This window comes from Mesocricetus auratus, unplaced genomic scaffold (assembly GCF_017639785.1).
Source record: "Mesocricetus auratus isolate SY011 unplaced genomic scaffold, BCM_Maur_2.0 Super-Scaffold_100010, whole genome shotgun sequence".
Taxonomy (NCBI): domain Eukaryota; kingdom Metazoa; phylum Chordata; class Mammalia; order Rodentia; family Cricetidae; genus Mesocricetus; species Mesocricetus auratus.
This window is the reverse complement of record NW_024429194.1, coordinates 83,391,242-83,417,278: the sequence shown is the minus strand read 5'-3', so window position 1 is coordinate 83,417,278 and position 26,037 is coordinate 83,391,242. Positions and strand designations below refer to the sequence as shown.

Genomic DNA, 26,037 nt, shown 5'->3' with positions numbered 1-26,037 from the left:
ATTGCCCTGCTCAGTAATGACATCAGCAACACTCCATTACTCTCCAGTAAGTATCTCTTTTAAAAGGATATGTGACATTTCAGGTATAACTCTTTTGTTGTCCTGTTGTGGGCATTGGAACACAACTTCCTCCTCCCAAGTCCTAGGATTATAGGACAAATAAAAATATAAAAAATTCAAAGTGATGTATTCCAGTCATGCCTCTGCTAGTCTAGGAGGTAAAACCATGGAGGCCTGGACTAAACGTGGAAGTATGATGTAAAGAACATGTTTAGCTCGATGGAAATGAACCGTAAGATTATCACAATGCTTCATCCAAATTCAAGTTCAGCCACTACAGATAAAAACTAGTTTAGCCGTAGTACAAGTAGTCAAATTCCGATAGGAAACGGGGAGAAAGGGACGACCTTTAGGGCTGGCTGGTTAGGGGAGGCCCCTAGGCGTTATCCATCTCTTTCTGGCGAGGGAGCTGCAGAATGTCTGTTAGGTCTAGAGGGCAGAACATTCAGGCCTCTTCTCTCCCCATCGAATCATTTCCCAAACTCACTGGGAACTCGGCACAGGGAAGCCTGGCCGCAGGGCTCCGGGACACTGTCCCAACGCCTAGCCCGCGTGGAGTCTCGGGTTTCCGCAGACCCGCCCAAGCCCCTTCCATCACAGCCTCGGAGGGCAGCGCTGTGAGAATGGACCAGGTGTGAGTCCGGACAAGGAAGAGGAGAGCAGACGCCGCCCCAGAAGAAGGAATCAAGTCAAGGGGCTTCCCTGATGGCGAGCATCGTGAAACCTCCCGGACATTCCCACCGGTTGGATCACGTAGCCCGGCCCCGCCCGGCCCCGCCCGGACCGCCTCCACACTCCAGCCTACTCCCCGGCTGAGGGTGAAGAACATCCGCCTGCGCCTTTAAGGGGCGTAGCAACAGGCCCCGCCCCTCCCACCGCGCGCGCCAATAAGGGGAGAGGTGCCGGAGGAGGAGCCTGGTGTGGGGAGCCGGAGGCGACGTGTGAGCCGGTGCGCAAGCGCAGTGGCCCGGTGATAGACAGTGTGTTTCCAAAATGGCGGCAGCGATGGATGTGGATACCCCCAGCGGCACCAACAGCGGCGCGGGCAAGAAGCGCTTTGAAGTGAAAAAGGTTGGGTCTCGCCAGCACCTTCCTCAGGGAAGCTAGAGAGGCGTGGATGTGGCTGGCAGGCCCCAGGACGAGCGAGGCGCGGGGGAAAGAGCTTCATTTCAGGGCGTTCCTGGGACCGGGTACCACGAAGAGGAAGCTGGGGGGCGGGCTTTAGGATTGATCGGCATGATAGTGACCCACTCGCTGAGGCCACATTAGATTCGCTGGGGAAGCTGAGGGGCCAATCGCAGAACGGCTTACTGAAAGACTCTGAGTCGATTTCGTTGCGGGAGCCAAGCGCTTGAGCTGTCACTGAATTGACTGAGAGGTGGGGGAAGGACAGGGTGGGGTGGGTGGAATGGAGACTCTTGGAGAGACTGCGGCGGGTGGAGGATGGGGCAGTGCGGAGAAAGCCGGGAACCTGCGCTCCTACCGCAGAGGAGGCCCTAAGGAGCCCTGGCGGTGTTCTTGCCCCGCCCCTTCCTGGATCCCTGAGTCTATTGACTCCCGAGAGACCTGGTCTGGGTCCTCGATTGTATGCGGAGGCCTCCGTTAGCCTCTAAATCCCTAGTCTCGAGTGTAGGACTCGGTTCTTCCGAAATGACTATTGCTTGTCTCGTAGGCTCTGCCAGTCCCATAGTTCTGTAATGTCCGGGTACCCTTCTAACAACAACAAAAAAATCAGCAATTAAGAAGCTTCGTGGGCTTTGTTTTAAAAGCAAGCCCAGAACTTGTGGCATTTAGGAAAGTGAAGTACTAATCGTTAATGATTTGGGAGCAGGAAGGCAAAAATGTGGCACGTCCTTTTGCATGCTGTTTCCCTCCACAGTTTGCCATCGGCTTGAGAGAAAAGTGTCAGTTCCTACCTGAGAGTACATAAATCTGTAAAAAACGAAGATCTTGTAGTCGGGGAGATGCTTTCATACATGTTTTTGGAATGTGTCGCCGAGCACACTCTCCACCCCACCCCCTTTTCTGGCGTCTCATTGTGGCCATTGCTGCTCAGTTACAGCCAGCAGCCATGTTGAAGAATAGAAGTAATCGTCCCGTCCCCCGCCCCCCCAGTTGATGCTGTGGTATAAAAAGTAATGTAGAAGTTACTGAACTTCTGAGACTTGAATTTGAAAGAGATGAAGAGTTGAGAAGTCACATCAAAGTAGTCCTTGAAAGGGGTATCTGGCAGAATGTATGTATAATTGCAGAAGCCAGTTGAACTACTTGCTTACTAGAATTAATAGCTTGGACATATAAAAGTTGAGACTGTCAGTTTCCAGGATAAGAGGAAAAGAAAAGTGTAGTGGATTCTACTTTGCCATGAATTAATCTGGTAAGATTCAAATGATGACCTTGCTCTGAGTACTGACTGACACTAGGTAGGTGACTGGCTAGCCAGCTTATCCCACGATTATCCACTTTATGATCCAGTCATGGTCTTACTCTGTTCTGTTCACCACCTTGCCTGTGTGTCCGAAACTGCTTGAAGAGCAGAGACTTCCTTCGACACCTGCCAGGGAAAGCTGCACAATAACTCAAGTTTGTACTTATTTAAATCTAAAAAAGGTGTTTAAAATATTTCTGATTTGCTTACCTTGGTATGACTAGCTAAATTATTTTACAGAAGATTGATGTGTCCCATGTTTATATGCTCCATCTCCGGATGAATGAGGAAGCATACATGTGGTTTGCTGTTGTTCTCTGATGTAGTCCAAATAGCATAATCCAAAAGCATTCTTTCTTTGATAGACCCTATGGCCAGGGAGCTGGAGTTGAAACCTGAAATCCTAATGAGTCTGGTACATTACAAGGAAAACGCATTGTTTCCCCCTTTGTCTTTGCAGTGGAATGCAGTAGCCCTCTGGGCCTGGGATATTGTGGTTGATAACTGTGCCATCTGCAGGAACCACATTATGGATCTTTGTAAGTAACTCAGGGAGGATGGGGAGAAGTGCAAAAGGTTACAGAAATGGGGTTCATCCTGATGTGACCAATTTTCTTTTTCACAAGTAAATACAAAGTAGGGTCAAAACCCTTGGGCACAAGTGCATCTCATCCATTGGTGTGTTTGAAATAGATTGTTTTGTTCTTTGAGACATAGTTTCTCTGTGTGTAACCTTGACTGTACTGTAGACCAGCTGGCTTCAAACTCCGATCCATCTTTCTCTTCCTCCTGAGGTCTGGGATTAAATGCCTGAGTCATCATCACTCAGCTCCTCATACTTATATTTTTGTTTCTTTTTGTTTTTGTTTTTCCGAGACAGGGTTTCTCTGTATTGTTTAGGAGGCTGTCCTGGAACTAGCTCTTGTAGACCAGGCTGGCCTCAAACTCACAGAGATCCACCTGCCTCTGCCTCCCGAGTGCTGGGACTAAAGGCGTGCGCCACCAACACCCGGCTCATAATTATTTTTATTACTAACTTAAGTAGTTAAAACTAATTTGCCCAAAGTTGCTATCAACCATTTCAAATAAAGAGTTAAATTGTTTTGTTTTTTAAATAATGTCTTGGAGGCATCCCCAGCTCTCAGAATAAAATATTCATTGTAAAGCCAACAAGATCCCATGTAGAATGAGTTGTGGGAAGAGTTGCTGTTACTTCCCATCTTACACAGACACAAAGGCAAAAATAATGAAAGAAAATGACCTTTGAAGGTAGGATAGAGCCGTGCATGCCTGTAATCCCAGCATTTGGGAAGCAATGGCAGGAGTATTGTGGCGAATTACAAGGCTAAAGTTTGAGCTTCAGTAGTCTTATCTGAGCTAGGTTTTGTTGGGCAAGATTTACAGTCACAGGCTGGAGGGATGGCACTGGCTGCTTTTCCAGAGGACCCAGGTTTAATTCCCAGCGACCAAATGGTCTATCACTTCAGTCTCAGGATATTCAAAGTCCTCTTCTGGCTTCCAACAGACCAGGTATACGCTGGTGCAGGTAAAACACCGATACACATTAAATAAGTGAATATATTATAAAGCAAATTTATATTCAACCATATATAATCTAAAATTCTGTGTTTGCTGGTCCAAACATCATCTCTGTGTGTGTCTTTGTGTGTGTGTGATATGTGTGTGTATCCCCCACTTTGTTCACATTTACACATGTACTGGCAGTTCTCTCAGATATTCCTAAGCATATGCCATAGTATCCCTTTATGTTTATCATTTAATTAAGTGGTTGTCTTTTTTAACCATGTTATTTACTGCTCTAGTGTGTTGTCTAATACATATTAAACTTGCACTGAATATTTGCTAGATGAATAACAAAAATCAAATAGTGTAACAGTCTGAGCACATGGAAAGCATGAATCAAAAGATTTGTGTTGGAAAGCACTTGTGCCATTTGCTGGTGGTTGTTGAGGGCTGAGTTTCTTTGAACTTTGGCCTTTTCTTTTTTATGCTACAGTGAAAGCAGATCAGCAGTTGCCATGGTTAATGTAGATGGGAGGACCCATTACTGACACATGGCAGCTTAAATGCCAGAGGAGTCTCTGGTTCTGTAAATGCCAGTCTCTGTCCCTTGTATTTTCATAAGTTGCACTAGAGAAGGTCTTACTTCCTTTGAACTCTCATCCTTTTTTGATTTTTGTGTTTTTCAAGACAGGGTTTCTCTGTATTGCTTTGGAGGTTGTCCTGGAACTCTTGTCTGTAGACCAGGCTAGACTTGAATTCACAGACTCTGCCTCCCGAGTGCTGGGATTAAAGATGTGAGCCACCAACGCCCAGCTCATCCTTCTTACCTTCTCTATTTAAGTCACTGTGAGTCTCTACATTCCAGAGAACATACTTCATACTTCTCGGGAGGACAAAAGAGCCCTAGTGTATTTTTTCCTCACTAGATACTTACATTGTCTAATAATGTGGTGTGTGTCTTGTTTTTGTTTGGTTTGTTTGTGTTTCTCTGAGGCTTTGGAGCTTGTTCTGGAGCTCGATCTGTGCACCACCACCTTCCCGAGTTTTTAATTTTTTATTTATTTTATATATATGAGTTCTCTATCTGCGTGTATGCCTCTTTGCCAGAAGAGGACATCACTTCCCACTACAGATGTTGTGAGCCTTTTTGTGGGTTCTGAGAATTGAACTCAAGACATCTGGAAGATCGGCCAGTGCTCTTAATCACTAAGCCATCTCTTCAGCCTCTTGTTTTTGTTCTGAGTAACAGCCCTGGCCTGGCTGTCCTGGAACTTGCTCTATAGACCAGGCTGGCTTAAACTCATATCCACCTGCCTCTGGGGTTAAATGTCCTGTTTATTTTTATTTATTTTTATTTTTTAAGATTTTTGGTTTTTTTTTGAAATGGTGCATAGACAGGCTGACTTCAAATTCATGATCCTCCTGTCCCTGCTTCCCTCATTATGTTTAAAATGTCACATGAGATAAAATATTGAACTTCTGAAACAAAAACCTGTGACATATCTGAGTATGATGGTATATACTTGGAATCCCAGTAATTGTATGAGTTGTCTTAGATATGGTTTCTGTTGCTGTGAAGAGATAACCATGACCACAGCAACTCTTTTTTTTCCTCCCTCAAGATAGAGTTTCTCTGTTTAATGGCTATGGCTCTGTAGACCAGACTGGCTTCGAACTCACAGAGATCTGTGTGCCTGTTTCCAAGTGCTGGGCTTAAAGGCAAGCATCGCCACCACCCAGCTATGACCACAGCAACTCTTCTAGGAAAACATCTAATTGGGGTGGCTGACTTATAGTTTCAGAGGTGCAGTCCATTATGGCAGGGAGCATGGCTGCATGCAGGCAGATGTGGTGCTGGAGGAGAGGCTCAGAGTCCTGCATCTTGCAGACAACAGGAAGTTGACTCAGACACTGGATGATATCCTGACATAGGAAACCTCAAAGCCCATCCCACAGTGACACACTTCCTCCAGCAAGGCCACACCCACTCCAACAAAGCCACACCTCCTAATAGTGCCACACCCTATAAGCATATGGGGGCCAATTACATTCAAACTACTATAGTGGGAGAACCAGGAAGATTAAGAGTTCAAACTCATCCTTGGCTACATAGCAAATTCAAGGCAGCTTGAATGTATGCAGTGTATATATAGGTATGTGTGTGAGAGAGAGACAGACCAGTAATGCCGTAATGCCTCTGGGGTTTCTGCTTATCATCTGCTAGCTCGATATAATTGTACCAGAATAAATAGTCTTTCCTAAACATTTTGTTTTTCAGAAGGGAGACACTTTGGTGCCATCGTCAATAACACTTTGTAAAAAATGCATTACCACTTTTCCTGCTTTGCCCATCTTGAAATTTATTAGGGAAACAAATGAGTAGCCTTAGCTGGCCTCAGACTCACTGAGACCCTCCTGCCTCTGCCTCCCAAGTCTGGGATTATAGGTGTGAGCCACCATATGGCTCTCCCCACATTCTTCACATCCATTGAAAATGGTTAATGGCCAGTTATTACTGTAGGACCTGGCTGGCTGGATTGGAAGCTGCTGCCCACAGGTCCAGTGATGCTTTTGCTCTTGTTCCCACAGGCATTGAATGTCAGGCCAACCAGGCGTCTGCTACTTCCGAAGAGTGTACTGTTGCGTGGGGAGTCTGTAATGTAAGGAACCATGTTTACCTATCCGAATGGCTTATGCATGCATTGCGACTTGTCATTGCTTTGGCAGTCTTGAAAATTATTAGGGGAAAAAATGAGTAGCCCACCTTTCTCCCAAAAGATGTACAAATAATAAAGGCAGATTTTAAATCCTTACAGTATTTACCTTTAACCAGATAAACAGTAGTTATTATAAAGAAAAACTAGTGTGTCTTAATTATTATTAAATGGCCTACTTTCCTGTGTAGTGTTTGAATATTCAGCCACCTTTAGGGATTATAAAGTCAAAAACAGTCTTAGGAGAATATCTGTACCTTCTCACCTTCTCAACAGACCTTCCAAGAGAAGTGTCTGGGATGAGGTTTGGTGAATTTGTGCAGCGTGTTTGTGTGTGTGTGTGTGTGTGTGTGTGTGTGTGTGTGTGTGTGTGTGTGTGTGTGTGTGTGTGTTTATGGCTCCTGCTAGAAATATTTAATGCACCGATGTTGGACTGAACATACAGCCTTGCAGGGTGTGACAGCTGTGAAGGAGAAGAGACAAAGAATATGTAGTTTCTAGCACGTCAGAGTTCATCTATAGAACCATAGTCACATGAGCTGATGTTGCCCTGACTCATCAGCCCTGGATGCACAGCTTCCACTATGACACAGGGAGTCACAGATTGTAGGCTCAGGTCATCCTCTGTTTCTGTTTTACTAGCTAAGTGACTTTGCCAGAACATTTAAGGTCTCTAATCCTGGGTTCCCTCAGGTAAAATGTGGCTAATAGTGAAAGTGTAAACAGGATTAAATGATTTAAAAAGTGCTTAGAGGACTAATGAGATGGCTTAGTGGCTAAGGGATCTTGCTGCCACGCCTTATGACCTGAACTTGAGTTCTAGGACACACATGGTAGAAGGGAGGACTGACTCCCACAAGTTGTCCCAGCTTACACACATGTGCCACCCAAAGCAAATAAATGGTGTTTGTTTTTTAGTCGAGCTTCTCTGTGTAACTTTGGAGCCTGGCCTGGAATTCACTTTGTAGATCAGGCTAGCCTTGAACTGTTTAATTTTTAAGTTTTATTTAATGTACATTGGTGTTTCACCTGCATGTATATGTGTATGAGAGTGTCAGATCCCCTGAATCTTGAGTTACAGACAATTGTGACCTGCCATGTGGGTTCTAGAAATTGAACCCGGATCTTTTGGAATAGCAGCCAGTGCTCTTTCTCTCTGAGTTATCTCTTTAACCCCCTCAAACAAATGTTTTTAAAGTACTTAGAATGGCTCCCAGGACATAGTAAGAAGAAATATTTATTAAGAAAGCTACAGAGAAGTGGTGATGTAATATGCCTTTAATCCCAGCACTCAGGAGGCAGAGTCAGGCAGATCTCTGAGTTCAAGGCCAGCCTGGTCTACATAGCAAGTTCCAGGGCTATACAGAGAAATCCTGACTCAAAAATACCAAAAAAGAAAAAAAAAAAAGCTAAATGAGGGATCAGGAGTTAAGGGCACATACTGCTCTTTCAAAGCCCAAGTCCAGTTCCCAGCACCCACAGCAGGGAATCACCTGTGATTCCGGCTGAGGGAATTGTGCAGGCACTTGCACATACCCACAGTAGGCACACACACACATAATTAAAAGTAATGATCTTTAAAAGAAAGCTAAATGAATATTGATTTGGGGGTGGCCCTCACTGGTACTCACTCTTCCTTGTGGCCTTGATGCTGTCTCCCACCCGCTCCTGCACACTCTTCCTTCTCTGTCTGGACCCTCTGGCCACTTCACAGACCTCATTAGCCATAGATGCTGTTAAACATTCATGGAGATAGAGACACACCAGGTGCTTTGCCCTCACCTCCTTGAGACTAAAGGTAATATTCCTCTATATGAAGGGCAGGGGTGAGCCTGTGGAGGTGGGTCAGTGAATGAGGTGCTTAGTGACAACCCTGACAGTCAGTTCAGTATCTGGAGCCCCCGTAGTAGGAGAGAAGCCACTCCTCATGTTATCCTCTGATCTCCATGTGAGTGCCTGCATACTTGTGCCCACAAACATAAACACAAATAAATGTAATTTTAAATTTTTATTAATTTAGACACTCAATTTGTATCCCTAGCTGACTTGGAACACAGATCTGCCTGTGCTGGGATTCAAGGCATGTGCCACCACACTGGGCTTTTTATCTAAATTTAAGAATTTTTGAAGCCGGGCGTTGGTGGTGCACGCCTATAATCCCAGCACTCGGGAGGCAGAGGCAGGCGGATCTCTGTGAGTTCGAGGCCAGCCTGGTCTATAAAGTGAGTTCCAGGACAGCCTCCAAAGCCACAGAGAAACCCTGTCTCGAAAAACCAAAAAAAAAAAAAAAAAAAAAGAATTTTTGAGCCAGGTATGGTGGTCTGTGCCATCACTCAGGAGACAAAGACAGGTGGATCCCCAAATTTGAGGATCTTCAACTTTAACCATGGCTACACAGAGAAACCCTGTCTTGAAAAAAAAACAAAGGAAAGTTTCTTTAACAAAAATTTAGATCAAGATGTATTTATTCAGCTAACTTGCCATATAGGAGAGCCAGGTCATGGTCTGCCACTGAGTCTTATATGAACCAGCTCTGTGAATTAGACAAGTCATTTGTTTGGTGTCCAGTTTCCTGTCTGTAAAGTACAGATAGTAATATCTGTCATGCCTGCTTGCCAGGGTTACAGTGGGCTTGAATGAGGTAACAGATGTCAACTTCTATAAACCTGGGCTGTCAATGTGCGCTTGGTAAAGTATGCCTTCTGCTAAATACACTCTTTACTGCATTTTAAATTAAGAGGAAGAAAGATGGAGTCCATTTGCATTGAGACTTCATTCATAGCCAGCTTGCCTTTGCATTCTTGCTGGTCTGGGGGTTAAGCCCCATTTTGTAGGGTACTTAGCAGGAACGTGGTAGCTATTACCTAACTTTGGATAAACTGTCCCCAATACCTAGATGTTTCCGGAAGTGTCTCAGGTCCTGTCTCTTGGAAATTCTGAGGGGGCTTTTTGTTTTGTTGCCTTATTTGTTTTAGATAGGGTCTCCTGCAGCTCAGGCTGGTCCTGAAGTGGGTGTTTAACTGAATGTGACCTTGAACTCTTGGTTCCCCATACTCCACCTTACAAGTGCTGGGGTAATAAGTATGTAGAGTGCTGGTTGGATTGGATTTTGAGTTTTCTGTTTGGTTGGTTTTTCATGATGAATCATGTTAAGAGTCTGAATGAATAGAATCTTCTAGAAAATTGTTGCTCTGAAAGAAGAGTTGTCTTTTCTCACATTTGAGGTCTGTGGTCAGGACCTCCTTTCTCAGAGATGTACAAGTATCCTGTCAACAGCTAAATGGCAACAGGAAGCACATGCCCTTAAAGAGACAGGACCTCACTGTCAGAACTTATTCCTGTGTTCCCTGATGATTCATTTCTTCAGCAGTAGGGGCGTGTCATGTGTTTTGTTAGAAATATCCTTATCCATAAGAAGGGTTCCAAGATGTTCTGTGGGATGTTGCCCTCATTCGAGGCTGCCCCTGTTGTCTGTCCCCTCCTAGCATCCCATGATTGGTCGTGGCTGCAGTGACGTGTGACAATTTGTCTTCTCTTTCAGCATGCTTTTCATTTCCACTGCATCTCCCGATGGCTCAAAACAAGGCAGGTGTGTCCCTTGGACAACAGAGAGTGGGAATTCCAAAAGTAGGTGTTTCACTTGTTTGGGGTCCTAAGACTGGGTCTTCTAGTTAATGTCATTTTACTGGGCTCAAGCTGAAAGCAGCTGGAGTGGTAGAGCATGGTTTTTGTTTTGTTTTTGAGACAAAGTCTCTCTAAGTAGCTTTGACTGGCTCGCTGTCCTGGAACTCACTCTGTAGACCATGTAGATCAGGCTGGCCTCAAACTAGGAGATCCACCTGCCTCTGTCTCCTGAGTGGAAGGATTAAAGGCATGTACTACCTCACCTTATTTTTAAACCAGGCTTTGAGAAAATAAACAGGGATTAGCCAGCATTTTATAGGAGTTTTTTCAATCAGCTATGTCTATCAAAGCGAAAAATAGGGGAGTCAAAAATGATGGTCAAAGATTCAAGACTTGTTGCTATTGGGGACTACAACAGTCATGTTGGTCTTGGTGTTAAGTGCTCCAAGGAGGTAGCCACTGCCATCCAAGGGGCCATTATCTTGGCCAAGCTTTCCATTGTCCCTGTGCAGAGAGGCTACTGGGGGAACAAGATTGGCAAGCCCCACACTGTCCCATGCAAAGTGACGGGCCGCTGTGGCTCTGTGTTGGTGCGTCTCATCCCTGCCCCCAGGGGCACTGGCATCGTCTCTGCTCCTGTGCCCAAGAAGCTACTGATGATGGCTGGTATTGATGACTGCTACACATCAGCCAGGGGCTGCATTGCCACCCTAGGTAACTTTGCCAAGGCCACCTTTAATGCCATTTCCAAGACCTACAGCTACTTGACCCCTAACCTCTGGAAAGAGACTATGTTCACCAAGTCTCATCAGGAATTCACTGACCATCTTGTGAAAGCCCACGCCAGAGTCTCTGCTAGGAGGACCCAGGCTCCAGCTGTGGCCTCCATATAGGGGTTTTTATACAAGAAAAATAGAGTGAATTAAGTGTTCGGAAAAAAAAAAAAAACGATGGTCAAGTATTCCCAGGGCTAGGGGCCAAAACTCCGTGGTTGAATACTTGCCTAGCCTGTGCAGGGGCCTGGATTCAGTCCCTAGTATCACCGAAATGAGTCAGTAAATCTCCATAACCCGGCCGGGCGTTGGTGGCACACACCTTTAATCCCAGCACTCGGGAGGCAGAGGCAGGCGGATCTCTGTGAGTTCGAGACCAGCCTGGTCTACAAAGCGAGTTCCAGGACAGCCTCCAAAGCCACAGAGAAGCCCTGTCTCGAAAAACCAAAAAAAAAAAATCTCCGTAACCCAACCCTGATACTTCCATTGTGCAAACGTTCATCGTCCACCTGTTGTTACCTTTCTTTGGGAGTGGAGGGATAGTCTGGTGATGTTTGGGGTCTCTTAGTGTAGCCCTCACTGGCCTGGGACTTTTAGAATTCCTCCTGCCTCTACCTACCCAGAGCAGGGGTCATAGATATACCCCCAAAACCACTCTTGTTATTCGGTGTTGTTTGTATTTGAGACAGCATCTCATTCTGTAATTCAGACTGGCCTCAAATTCATTAGGACCCTCCCGCCTCAGGTGCCAAGTTAGTTAAGCTGAGTGGCCTAGCTCAGCTGATGCTGATACCAAACTTACAGCTCATCGATCACAGTTTTTATTAAGCAACCCTAAGTCAGGCATGGGAGGGAATGCCCTTGGTCCCAGAACTCAAGTTTGAGGCCAGCCTGGTCTACAGAGTGAGTTCCAGAACAGCCAGAGCTACACAGAGAAACCCTGTCTGGAAAAAGAAACAAACAAAAAAGGTTTTTTAGGGTTTTATTCTCCATCATTCTCATGAGGTCCTTTGTTTTGTCTTTCAGGTATGGGCACTAGAAATGACTCTCCCTAAAGCTCACCCATTTGTTACTGATATAGTGACTTACCTTCCCGTTAATTATAAATTAGATAGAACCGTGTTTTTTTTCTTTCCTTTGCTTTTGGAGTTTGCTGTTCCCACAGCCATATTGTATTTTGTGTCAAATAAAGCCGTTAAGTTCAAGAATGGTTACTGTCTCATATGTGTGGAGTGACCTGAGAAGGGGCCTCTTCAATGCCAGAAACAACCCCAAAAAGTGCAGTCATCACCAGAACGGAGGTGTCCTGCGGGTGCATCATCACAAGGTCACAGGAACCTGTAAAGGCTGGAATTGGGGGTCACTCGCACCCGGAAACACCGAGGGCTCTGTCTTCCTTCTGAGATAGCACCAGGCAGCTGAATGAAGAAGGACATGGGACTCAGCCCACAGCCTCAGTGGTGGTCTTGGACCAACCAGGTCTGCTCTGGGCCTTCGTCTCATGAGGGAGCCTAAGAATGAGCAAATGGGCTTGGTAAACTGAAACACTACAGGGTCAGTGCTGGTTATGTACAGCATGTTGCATTCTCTATTTTGGAACAAAACTTAAAAAAATCCTACTATGTAATCTTGGCTGGTAATATTGTGAATTTTAAACTCAAGTTAAAAACTGATGTTTTGACAGTTTGAGTATATGCCTGTAATCCCAGGTACTTGGGAGCCAAGAAAAAGGATCCCTGGAGTCCAGGAGACTTTGTTTCCAAAACAAATTCCAGTTTGTGGGCTTGGGAGGTGGGGGGTATTGCTCAACAGTATGTGTGGCCAAGGCCCTGGGTTTAATTGATGGCCTAAATAAGTAATGTTCAAATTGTGTTAAGTTTCCTTTAAACACACTGGCCATGGAAGTAGTTGTCATTCTGATGCTGTCAGGGGCTGTAGTCTCTACTGAGAAACGGTTTTGTTGCTGTGGTTCTACAGGGGTTCTGAAATCCTTCCTTCCGTGCAGTTCCCGGTGAAAGCATTCTTCATTTACTTCAAAGCAGATCTCAGACTCCAGCTGCCTTCTCTTGTCAGAAAAAGGCTGCACAAATGTGAAACAATGCTGTCATTTTGTTTTCAAAATTAATTTTAATAAAAATATTTATGTTAATTGATGTTTCTGATTTTTTTAGTATCATTTTCAAGATTAAATTCTGCTTTTTTGTTGTTTCTATGTATAGACCTGACTGTCCTGGAACTTACTTCATAGACTAGCTAACCTTGAACTCACAGAAATCTGCCATCCTCTACCTCCCAAGTGCTGGGATTAAATATATGTGTCACCATCCACTGCCCCATTTACATTTCTGCTTCTTCAGAAAAAAATTTTCTTTTTGAGACAAGATTTTTCTTATGTAACAGCCCTTACTACTGTCCTGGAGCTAGCTCTGTAGACGAGGCTGGCCTTGAACGCAGAGATCTGCCTGTTTCTGTCCCCCGAGTGCTGGGACTAAAGGTGTGCAACACCACTGCCTGTCTCATTTTTCTTTTAAAGATTTATTATGCATACACTGTTTTGCCTTCATGTTTGCCTGCAGGCCAGAAGAGGGCACCAGATCTCATTACAGATGGTTGTGAGCCATCATGTGGTTGCTGGAAACTGAACTCAGGACCTCTGGAGGAGCAGCTCTTAACCACTGAGCCACCTCTCCAGTCCTTTTTTAACCCTTTTTATGGGTGGCAGTGTAGCTACTCATGAGTGTGCCGGTGGAAGTTGCCATTGGGTGCCCTCTTACCACTCTCCACGTTTTCCATACAAGGTCTTACACTGAACAGGGAGCTTGCCAATTTGTCAGACTGCCTTGGATCCTCCTGCATCTGACACCCATCCCTACACCTGATTACATGGGTCCTGGAGATTAAACTTGGGTTTGCCAGACAGACACTTTACTGACAGCCATCTCCATCTCTATAACCTACTTTCACAGTTTGGTACCCATTGTGGTATGTATAGTGTAGAATTCTGTCCTATGAGCAGTGGCCACCATTTCCCTCAGATCATCAGCCAGCAAGAGGCCCCTTTACAGTCTCTCTGAGGAGCAGGTGGGAAGGGGCCAATGAGATTCCAGCCACGCCATCCCGGCATCAGTATACAATTTTGCTCTAATTGCCAGTGGCCTGGGAAATCTCTGGAACTTGTATACAGGACGCTTAGCTGGGTGGAGAACTTTCAGTCTGTTCTGTGGTTGTCCCCACTTCTGCCAGTAACCCTGTGTCCTGTAAGTAAGCCCAATAAGCTCACTGGTTCCCCAGAGTGAACTTGGGTGGACTTTGGTTTGTCATTAAGACCTTATGAGTATCCAGGCTGGACCGATAGCCTCCAAAACAATACAGAGAAACCCTGTCTCGTAAAAACCAAAAAAAAAAAAAAAAGACCTTATGAGTATAGGATGGATGTTTGTCTCCCCAGGAAGGAATTCTCGAAGCATACAGATAACCCAACTAAAAATTTGGGTTTCAATTTTTAGAGCCTTGCTTTCTGGTTGTTTTGTTGTTACTTTGTTTTGTTTTGTTCTTTTCAAGACAGAATTTGTCTGTATTGCTTTGGAGGTTGTCCTGAAACTCATTCTGTAGACCAGGCTGGCCTGGAACTCAGAGATCCTCCTGCCTCTGCCTCCCGAGTGCTGGGATTAAAGGCGTGCGCCACCAACGCCCAGCCTTACTTTTGTTATTTTTAAACAGTCTCACTGTATAGCCTTGACTGGCCTGGAACGTACTATGTAAACCTGGCTGATCTCACACTTACACAGATTTTTATTTTTTATTTTTAGGATCATAAAAGGAATAATGGAAACTACAAATTACGCAGACCCCTAATAATGAAGAACTTTAAAGTGTAACTTGGATTAAACCTCACTTTTCCACTTAACTGCTCCTGAGTGTCAGAACGTAGTAAGCTGTGATCATTGCAGTCACCTCACCTCCTTTACTCTTTCCAGTTGGAACTCAAGCTGCAGAAATAATTTCTTGGGTGAATATGTTGCATGCTGTTCACCCAGGTGACATATTTTGGATATACTCCTGTCTATACCATGGGGACAGAGAGATGCCCAAATTGAAATAAAAAACTTTTTTTCAAGCACAACACTTGTAATTTAGAGGCAAGAGGACCAGGAGTTCAAGGTCATTTTTGACTACATAGTTATGGCTAATCTGAGCTACAAGAGACCCTGTCTTTTTTTTTGTTTTTTGTTTGTTTTTTTGTTTTTCGAGACAGGGTTTCTCTGTCTCTTGGAGGCTGTCCTGGAACTCGCTCTGTAGACCAGGCTGGTCTCGAACTTACAGAGATCCACCTGCCTCTGCCTCCCGAGTGCTGGGATTAAAGGCAAGCGCCACCAACACCTGGCCTGAGACCCTGTCTGATAAAAAGAATTCCAACACCAGATTATGAGTTGGTCTGGGGTAGGACCCAAACATCTGCGTTTCTGTCCCCTATTTCAGAGGATTGTTTATTATACCAGCCATGTAGACCTAGAGCTAAATTTGGGGAGATTGCAAGAGGATGGAAAAATGAGTAGCTGAATATACTGATTCTGCCGAGACACCCAGGACCAGGGCCTGGATTTGATCTCAAGGCACCCAGCCTCCCCTGCCTCCTTCTGACATGATACCTAGAGACTCTTCCTCCAGCTGCCTTCTGCCATGAGGGCAGACATTCATGTTCATTTCCTCACTTGGCCTAGGAGACCCTATCTTTCCTCATAGCCAAAACAGTGTCTTGGATTACATGGCCTCTGCTTAGTGAATATAGCCTAGGCTGCCCTGGAATTCACTATATAGTCCAGGCTAATTTCAAATTCACAGCACTTCTCCCTCCACCTCAAATGCTGGGATTGTAGGCCTGTATAACTTGTTTGGCTCCTGGACCTTTGGGTGACTCTAAACTACACATGGGCAAAACAAGCACTCTGCCACTGAGTTTATATTCCCAGTAATCCCACCCCCACCCATTGCTTTGCAGAGACTTGAGCTTGCCAAGGCAGGCTTTGAACTTGGGATCCTCTTGGTTTAGCCTCCATGAGTGCTGGGATTATGTAGCCTATGCCATCATGCCCAGCTGCCCCAGCCTTTCATTTTAGCATTCTGGAGGCAGAGGCAGGTGGATCTCTGTGAAGTCCTGGTCTACTCTGACTGACAAACTACCAATACCGGTGGACAGTTTAAAATTTCCCCCTTCACTGAGAAGTCTGCCAGATACACCATGGCCTACGGGCTGAAGATGGATGCCCCAGCATTACAGAGGAACATTGGGTGACTGTCCAGGCAGCCTGAAGTTCCTGTCAATTCTAGAGTTTATATATATTATCCTTCTGTGGTCTTTGATGGAGTTGAAGACAGATAGTTACGGGTATGGTTTTCCTAAGTTATGATAAAAGATAAGTTACACTTAAAACTTTAGACTCGCCGGGCGTTGGTGGCGCACGCCTTTAATCCCAGCACTCGGGAAGCAGAGGCAGGCGGGATCTCTGTGAGTTCGAGACCAGCCTGGACTACACAGCTAGTTCCAGGACAGCCTCCAAGACAATACAGAGAAACCCTATCTCAAAAAAAACAAAAACAAAAAAAAACCCACAAAACTTTAGAATCACAAAGACAGATGAGAGAATACTTTCTTTAAATTTTGCCAAATGTTATTGGGCTAAATATTGTTAACTATAGTTCTTGCTTGATAACTGTTTTGTTACATATAACGTTACTATGTTAAAGTTAAAACCTTTCTTTTTATTTAGAAAAGAGAAGATGATGGGGAATGTCTTTATATATGTTTCTCTTATTGGTTGATGAATAAAACACTGTTTAGTGAATAGAGGCAGGAAGATAGGCGGGGCAAGGAAAGGAGAATTCTGGGAAAGGTAGGCAGAGGGAGACTGCCAGAAAGAGAGTTGCCATGCAGTCGGCAAAGAAGCAATAGGTCCCTGTATTCTCCAGTAAGCCAAGACCACATGGAAATACACAGATCTATAGAAATGGGTTAATAATTAAGACAAAGCTAGCCAATAAAAAGCCCTAGCCAGCCAGGACAGGCTCCAAAACAATACAGAGAAACCCTATCTCGAAAGAAAGAAAAAAAAAGCCCTAGCCAAAGCCTTTAATCCCAGCACTCAGGAGGCAGAGGCAGGCAGATCTCTGTGAGTTTGAGACCAGCCTGGTCTACAAGAGCTAGTTCCAGGACAGCCTTCAAAGCCACAGAGAAATCCTGCCTCAGACCCCCCCAAAAAGCCCTAGCCATTGTCCAACAGTTTAATAATTAATATAGTGTCCGTGTGTTTATTTGGGGCTGAAGCGGCAGTGGGACCTGGCAGGACAAGAGAAAATCCAGCAACACTACTTGAAGACCATGTCTCAAAAAACAGATGAACAAAAACAACAATCAGGGACTGGAAAGATGTCTTGGTAGTTAAAAATACAAATACATCCAGAGTATCCAGGTGTGATTCCCAACACCCACATGATGGCTCGCAACGATCTCTATCTCCGGTTCCAGGGGATCTGAAACCCTCTTCTGACTTCCAAGGACTTCCAAGGACACATGGAATACTGCAAGCCAAACATCCATACAAATATAAATAAATTTAAAAAATAACCATTTAACTTTGAACAAAACCACAAAGAACTGATTATATACCCAGCACTCTGGAGCCTGAGGCAGGAGGACCAGGAGTTGAAAATTTCATTTGCATCGTAGTAAACTTCAGTCTTGTCCTAAAGAAAGAAGCCAGGCAGTGGTATCTCATGCCTTTAATCCCAGCAGAGCCGGGTGGATCTCTGTGAGTTTGAGGCCGGTCTGGTCTACAAAGCCACACAGGGAATCCCTCTCTCAAAAAATAAAAGAAAGCAAGGAAAGAAGGAAGGAAGGAGGAAGGAAGGAAGGAAGGAAGGAAGGAAGGAAGGAAGGAAGGAAGGAAGGAAGGAAGGAAAGAAGGAAGGAAGGGTTATGATAAAGCATGAGAGGAACCTGGGTGGATTCCATGGCGGGCAAGGGTGACTGAGGCAGAGGGACAAACACGCCAGGCAGACAGAGCTTAAATGAGAAGTTTTATTAGAAAGGAACGGGAGGGGGAAGGAAAGAGAAAAGAGGTAAAGAGACACAGACAGAGAGAGGACAGGAGGGAAGGCCGAGACAGGAAAAGTCCTGTCTGCCCCAGAGGACCAATAAGAAAGAGTGAAGTCGGGAAAGAGAAGAGCAGAAAGAGAGAGCAAGTGGGCGGGATCTGTCTTTTAAAGGGTCCTTTGCACAGGCGTGCAGACTATGCAACCATTCTGCCAGCTGACAAGGGCAGGCCAGCATAGTGCCTGAATCCTTACAGAAAGAAAGGAAAGAAGGAAGACGAAAGGAAAGGAGGAGGAAGAAAGAGAGAGAATGAAGGGAGGCAGGGAGGGAAGGAGGGAGGGGAGAAGGAAGGAAAGGAAGAAGGGAAGAAAGAAGAATAATCAGGCCTGCAAGATGGCTGAGCTCAAAGGCACCTGCCACCACCAAGCTTGACAATCTTAGCTGGATTCACATGGTGATCTGCCAGTTGTCCTTTGACTTCCGTATGCAACCATGGCATGGGGACATTACCTGCCTCAATAAAATGTAATTTAATTTTTTTTTTTTTTTTTTGGTTTTTAGAGACAGGGTTTCTCTGTGGCTTTGGAGGCTGTCCTGGAACTCGCTCTGTAGACCAGGCTGGCCTCGAACTCACAGAGATCCCCCTGCCTCTCGAGTGCTGGGATTAAAGGCGTGTGCCACCAACGCCGGGCTGTAATTTAAAATGTTTTAATTGTAAAAAGAAAAGTAACTATCGATGAGGGACTGAGGTCAAGTGACGTGGCTTGGGTCATACACTCCCTGGTAAGCCTGAACTTTATACCCAGGTTTATCTACTTCCAGGGTTTCCCATTTTCACCAGCTGTGATAGCTAGGGAACATCACAGGGGATAACTGAGGTAAAGCCCTATGTAAACAGTTACAGACTATACAAATATCAGGCCTCCTTATTAATCAAGAGCTTGGCCAGTCCTCCAACCTCCAACTGAACCAAGCGCCTTATTCTTGCTGACTTGGACACTCAACTCTGACCTTCCACGGTTCTAAAATCAAAGCAGAGAAAAGAACAAACTGAAAACAATGGCAGGCTGCAGTGTCCTCACCCCCTCCCCTTTTAGGGGAGAAAGGAAATGAAAAGGGAATATCTGGCTGCCGTCTAACTAAAATCTGGATTGTTGATGACGTCAGTACAGGCTGTAAGAGTGGGGTGAGGTGGAGTCAGCACACTAAGGACAGGCTTGGTCAGTTGTGGGACTATACATGAACATGGCAGCTTTGGAGTCAGGCAGATACTGATTCAAATTCTGCCTCCTTCGGCAAACACCTATAATCCCAGTAATAGGGGGAGGAGGCAGGAGGATTACAGTTCAAGGTCACCCTCACCCTCGATACAAAGTCATTTGAGACAAATTGGGCTACATGAGACCCAGTCTCCCAAAAAACAAAAGCTGGATGAGGACAACACTGCGGAGTTGGCTACATCATCAAAAGCAATGGCCCTTCAGACGGTGGTGGCACATGCCTTTAATCCCAGCACTTAGGAGGCAAAGGCAAGTAGATCTCTGTGAGTTTGAAACCAGCCTGGTCTACACAGCTAGTTCCAGGACAGCTAGGGCAGTTACACAGAGAAACTCTGTCTCTAAAAAACAAAAACAAACAAACAAACAAAAACACCAAGAAACAAAACAAAAAGCAGCGGCTGCTCCTGCCTGAGCCTGTGTTTGATTCCCTGCACGCACACACTGGCTCAAAGTCTGCTAGTAGCTCCATCCCAGGGAATCTAACACCCTCTTCCATCCTCCACAGGCACTGCGTGCACACATAGCATACACACTAGATACAAACAAGTGAATCCAAATAAGAGAAAAGTCCTTCCAGGTGATGGTGCTCACCTTTAATCCCAGCACTCAGAAGGCAGAGGCAGGAGGATCTCTGTGAATTTTAGGCCAGCCTGGTCTACAGAGCAAGTTCCAGGACAAGCAGAGCTGTGCAGAGATACCCTGTTTTGAAAAATCCCAAAATAAAGATAATGTGATTCCTTGTCCTGAACATGAGTCTTACAGTATTTGGCAGGAATGACTCATATTTGATAAAACTGGCAAGTACCTTTACCCAGTAAGTCATTTCACCAGCCCAGAACCTATTTTTTTTTAATTCACTTTTCCCCAGTGCAGATATAAAAATAGTTTTGCCAGTTCTCTTTACATTGTTTCCTTGCTCTGGCTTGTTTGTTTGTTTGTTTGTTTGTTTGTTTGTTTGTTCGTTTGTTTGTTTGTTTTTCCAGTGGGGTCTCACAATCTCAAGGCTGGCTTTGCCCCAGCCTCTGTGCAGGTGGGACACAGGCACATACCAAGCCCCTTCCCAAACTGAATGGTCTTAGTCTTCAAGGGCAGTTTCTTGCCCTAAGGAATCAAAACGTGAATTCTTGAGCAAGGTGTAGCATAATAAACCTGTAAACCTAGCATTTGGGAGGTAGTGGCAGGAGGATCAGAAGTTCAATGTCACCCTGGATGACCAGAAACCCAGTCCCAGGAAAGAAAATCACTCCATAGCCTTTGGCAGTTGTGCCCCACATAGAAAGCTCACTGGTGAGACCTTCCCCAGCTCTCTAGTGACTGGTCCCACATGTCCCTTGCTCCTCATTTCTGCAAGTCTTTTTGCTTGTTCCTCATCTCACTTCAGAATTTGTATTTCATTTTGGTTTTGTTTTGAAGAAAGCTGGGCATTGCAGGGCAGTGGTGATACACACCTTTAATCTCAGCACTTGGGAGGCAGAACCAGGCTGTTCTCTGAGTCAAGGACAGCCTGGTCTACAGTGAGTTCCAGGACAGCCAAGGCTACATAGAAAAACCCTGTTGTAATGGGAAGCCTTCCCACCAGCCTGGTTCCAGAGCCTCATCAGTCCCAAATAACACACAGGAGGCTATATTTATTATGAAGCTGTTGGTCTTGCTTGTTTCTTACTGGCTAGCTCTGACTTAAATATTTATTCCATAATTGCTAATCTAAGTATTTCTCTTACCGGAGAAATGTTCAGGCTTCCTACCCCACAGCGGGTACATCTTGACTCTCTGTGTTTCTCCTACCCAGAGTCCTCCTGGACTCCTAGTCCCACCTATCTTGCTTCCCTATTGGCCAGCAGTGCTTTATTGACATATACACAGGACTTCCCCAATACCCTGTCTTGAAAAACCAAACCAAAACAATAAAAAAAATTGCTGGGATATTTATTTTTGTTTTCTCTTTCTTTCTTCCTTCCTTCCTTTTTTTTTTTTCTTTCCAAGACAGAGTTTGTCTGTGTAGCCTTGGATATCCTGGAACTGTAGACCAGGCTGGCCTCAAACTCACAGAGATCCACCTTCCTCTGCCTCCCAAGTGCTGGGATTAAAGGTGTGTGCCACCACTGCCTGCACAGTTCCTTTTTAATTTATTTATTATGAATACAACATCCTGCTTCTATGTATGCCTGCACACCAGCAGAGGGCACCAGATCTCACTACAGATGGTTGAGCCACCATGTGGTTGCTGGGAATTGAGCTCAGGACCTCTGGAAGAGCAGTCAGTGCTCTTAACCTCTGAGCCATCTCTCCAGCCCATAGTTCCTGTTCTTGACTGCTATTCTTCTCCTTCTGTTATGGGAAGCCAATACAACTCACATGCCAAGTCAACCCAGATGATCAAAATATATTGTAATCAAGCCACTACTGATCAATCAGTACTCTGGAGCTGAACTGTGACCCTGGGATGGATTACAGAGCCTTTAAGGCTGAAAACCACAAACATCTGTGCCAACTTACAGTTACATTTTCAGCCAATCAGGATTCAGGGATCGGGGCTTTCCTGGGAACTTTGTTCTGTGGTACCTGTTTCTTGTTCTCATTGGTTAGATTACTCTAGTGTGAAGTAATTCGTGTGCGTCTTGCCGGCCAGGATGCCAGGGATATCAGTTACCCAGGGAAGTCTTGGGATTTAAACTTTACTTGACCCTTACTCAAAATGGAAGTTTTATCCAGAATGGCTTCAGTCTGGTTCCTTCTTACACTTCCAGGTCAGAGTCAAGTACAGCCTCTCCCACCGACAACAGCAAATGGTAATATGCACCAAACTCCTTGCTCCCAAAATCCACAAGTGAAAGAAAGGAGTCAGGTCCCAAAGGAACCTGAGACAAGTCTTACACAGTCCTGTGGCTCCTCCCAGCACTTAACCATCCACCCTCTCCCTAAACCTTTCAGCACAGGGCTGGACTTCCTGTCCCCTTGGTTCTGATTCCACTGTAATCTGCCCTTTGGCCACTCACTCCCTTAGTTCCCCTGCACTCTCTTGACTCCGAGCCTGAGGCTCCCCTCTTGGTCCTCTTGCTCCTTTTCTCTTCTCCTCCTCTACCACTCACCCCCTCTCTCCTCTCATGGCCTTGTTCATTGTCAGTCTGGACCCTTCCAGACGCCTGTAGCCACACTCTCCCTCATAAGTACAGTAAAACCCTTCTCAGCCAAACCCGGGATTGAGCACGTCCTTATTTTCATTCTAAAGGGATATATGTCTCCAAGCCTGCTTCATTCTTTTTTGGGGGGAGGGGTTGGGTTTTTCGAGACAGGGTTTGGAGGCTGTCCTGGAACTAGGTCTTATAGACCAGGCTGCTGGTCTCAAACTCATGGAGATCCTCCTGCCTCTGCCTCCTGAGTGCTGGGATTAAAGGCATGTGCCAAGCCCGGCCCTGCTTCATTCTTTCAGGCAGAGGAAAGTAAGACTTTGTTTTATTTGAGACAGGGTCTCATGTAGCTCAGGCTGGCTTTAAAGTTAACTTGTAGCCAAGGATGGCCTTTAACTCCTCATCTTCCTGCTTCTGTGACTTCTACACACCAGGCTTCATCTGTAATAATTAAGCACTCTACCAATTGAGCTACATTTCCAACCTTTTATTTATTTATTGGGTTTTGTTTTGTTTTGTGTTTTGGTTTTTTGAGACAGGGTTTCTCTTTGTAGATCTAGCTGTCCTGGACTGCTCTGTAGACCAGGCTGGCCTCCAAAGTAATATAAAGAAACCCTGTCTCAAAAAACCAAAAAACAAAAGAAATGCACGTGTCCAGCACGGTGCAGAGAAACATATGCCGTCTGCCTGCCCCACAAGTAGCATCAATAACAAGCTCACTGGCAGCTCCTCCTTGTTCCTAACTCCCTACCTAACACGGAAGATTAATTGCCATGGGGAGAATTGGAATTGCTGGAGCAGGAATACATAAATTCAGATGTTGACTTTCAGAATGAGCTCTTGAGGCCCATATAAGAAGGAACCATAAATAAAACCATCCCGAAGCAGATCTGTTTATTCATCAAACATTTATACAGCCCCTTCCTATGAGCTGGGAGCAGTTAGAAGGGTGGGATTCAATCTGTGTGAAGGTAACGCTTTGTGGAATCTCCCATGCTACCAGTTCCGGGGCGGGAAGAACAGTCAAAAGGGTAAAGGAGTTGAACAGTGAGGCGGAGGGGAGCAGGACTGGCGTAGGCAGGACTTTCAGAACAGGCCTGTTCCTGGAGAAGATGACACTAGAACAGATCTTTGAGGGAGGACACAAGTTGGGGTTGGAAGTGACACCAGCACAGCAAGGACTCCAGTGAAACCTGCGAGCTGCGTTGAGCTCTGGGTAGTTATTGCACAAGAGATCTGGCTCGTGGCGTTGTGTTGGCTCAAGATTATAAAGGAAACAGAGGTTTCGAGAGTGAGTTCTTAATGTTTGTCCTAAGCAACAAGGGGGGTGGTGGGGCTATGTATTTGGAGAATTTCACCACATACCTGCAGATGTCCACTATGTATGGTCAGAGCCCTATGGGCTTGGGGGCATTGCAGGTGAAGAGAACGCCTGTCAGAAAGTATTCTAAGTATGGCACTATGATGGGTCACCTAATGAATGGTGTTCCATGCAGAAGAGTGTTCCTAGGTGTGGTGGTTTGAATATGTATGGCTCCCATAGACTCATGTGTTTGAGTTCTTGGCCCATAGGGAGTGACAGTGTGTGGCCTTGTTGGAAGAAATGTGTCACCGCGGAGTTGGGCTTTGAGGTCTTACATGCTCAAGCTACACCCAGTGTGGCACACAGTCTCTCCGGCTGCTGCCTGTGGATAAAGATGTAGAATTCTCATCTCCTTCTCCAGTACATGTCTGCCTGCATGACATCATGCTTCTCACCATAATGATAACAGACTGAACCTCTGACACTGTAAGCCAGACACAATTAGACATTTTCCTTTATAAGAATTGCTTGGGCCCAGCGGTGGTGGCACACGCCTTTAATCCCAGCACTCGGGAGGCAGAGGCAGGCGTATCTCTGTGAGTTCGAGGCTGGGCTGGACCAACAGCCTCCAAAACAATACAGAGAAACCCTGTCTCGTAAAAAAAAAAAAAAAACAAAACATAAAAAATTGCTTGGTCATGGTGTCTCCTCACAGCAGCAGAAACAGAAACTAAGCGCCTAAGGGGACTGGAGCTCATCCCCTTCCACACTGCCCCAAACCTACAGGGTTTTTGCTTGTTTTGTTTTTCATGACAGGGTTTCTCTGTGGCTTTGAAGGCTGTCCTGGAACTAGTTCTTGCAGACCAGGCTGGCTTTGAACTCACAGAGATCCTCCTGCCTCTGCCTCCTGAGTGCTGGGATTAAAGGCGTGCGCCACCACTGCCCAGCCCAAACCTGCGTTTTTTTTAAAGATTTATTTATTTATTTATTATGTATATATCCTTCCTCCTGCAGGTATCCCTGCAGGCCAGAAGAGGGCACCAGATCCCATTATAGATGGTTGTGAGCCACAATGTGGTGCTGGGAATTGAACTCAGGACCTCTGGAAGAGCAGTCAGTGCTCTTAACCTCTAAGCCATCTCTCCAGACCCCAAACCTGCATTTTTACAGACTACCTGCACCATCTATTTGCTCAGTCCCATAGACTCTGTTCATCCCTTAATCTGCTCCAGTCTCTCACCCCTCTGAGTCTGCCACATGTTTCTACTACCATGGTCCCCCTGCCCAAAGCCTTCCATTAATGAAAAGCCTGAGTTCCTCTTATCTGCTGAATCGGCTTGCAACCCTTCAATGGGGGCTCCGTGTAGCAAAGCCTGGGGACTGGAAAGCTGTTCCATGGCCCTCGCTGCCTCAGTCATTGCCCTTGTCACCCTCACAGCCCCATGTGGTGTTAGTGCCCTGACCCTTGCATGCATGCGGTGACCTCCCTGGTTGGAGTCACTCCCCTTTCTGCCTCATGCAGGTGTGCTTTTCTGTGCTTGTAATCTCAGCATCCAGAGGGATGAGCCAGCTTGTCCCTCGGGTCTCAGTCCTTTGACCCCTGCTGCCTTCATTATAGTACAGGCCCTGTCATTCCCACAACAGCACCATTGGCAAGTCTACCTCCGAAGACCTCGCCTCTTGCCGTGCTGTTTTGCTTTTCCTTTCTTGACTTTTTTTTTTTTTTTTTTTTTTTTTTTGCTGAGACAGGGTTTCTTTGTGTAGCTTTGGAACCTTTGTTTTGTTTTTGTAAGATTTTATTTTACGTCAGGTGGTGGTGGTGCATGCCTTTAATCCCAGCACTCAGGTTTTTTTGAGACAGGGTTTCTCTGTGCAACAGTTCTGGCTGTCCTGGAACTCACTTTATAGACCAGGTTGGACTCGAACTCAGAGATGTGCCTCCGGCGTGCTGAAAAAGGCGTGTGCTGCCACCACCTGGTTTATTTTACTTTTAGAATGTCATTTATTCCTTGACAATTTCATACTTCTATACAATGTATCTTGATCATACCCACCTTCAACTCCCTCTCCTCATTCTTCCCAGTGTTGTGATATGGCTGCTGAATACTGGCCT

The 26,037-nt window shown here is 45.5% G+C and overlaps 1 protein-coding gene across 1 annotated transcript; it reads left to right on the top strand.

Annotated features, from left to right (window-relative positions):
• The first annotated feature begins 973 nt into the window (after window positions 1-973).
• On the top strand, window positions 974-13,272 carry Rbx1 (ring-box 1). Its single transcript, XM_005067012.4, has 5 exons — window positions 974-1,131; window positions 2,949-3,027; window positions 6,602-6,672; window positions 10,268-10,353; window positions 12,150-13,272. Exons 1-5 carry the CDS (start codon window positions 1,054-1,056, stop codon window positions 12,160-12,162), a joined length of 327 nt encoding a protein of 108 aa, XP_005067069.1. The 5' UTR covers window positions 974-1,053; the 3' UTR covers window positions 12,163-13,272.
• Window positions 13,273-26,037: the final 12,765 nt, after the last annotated feature.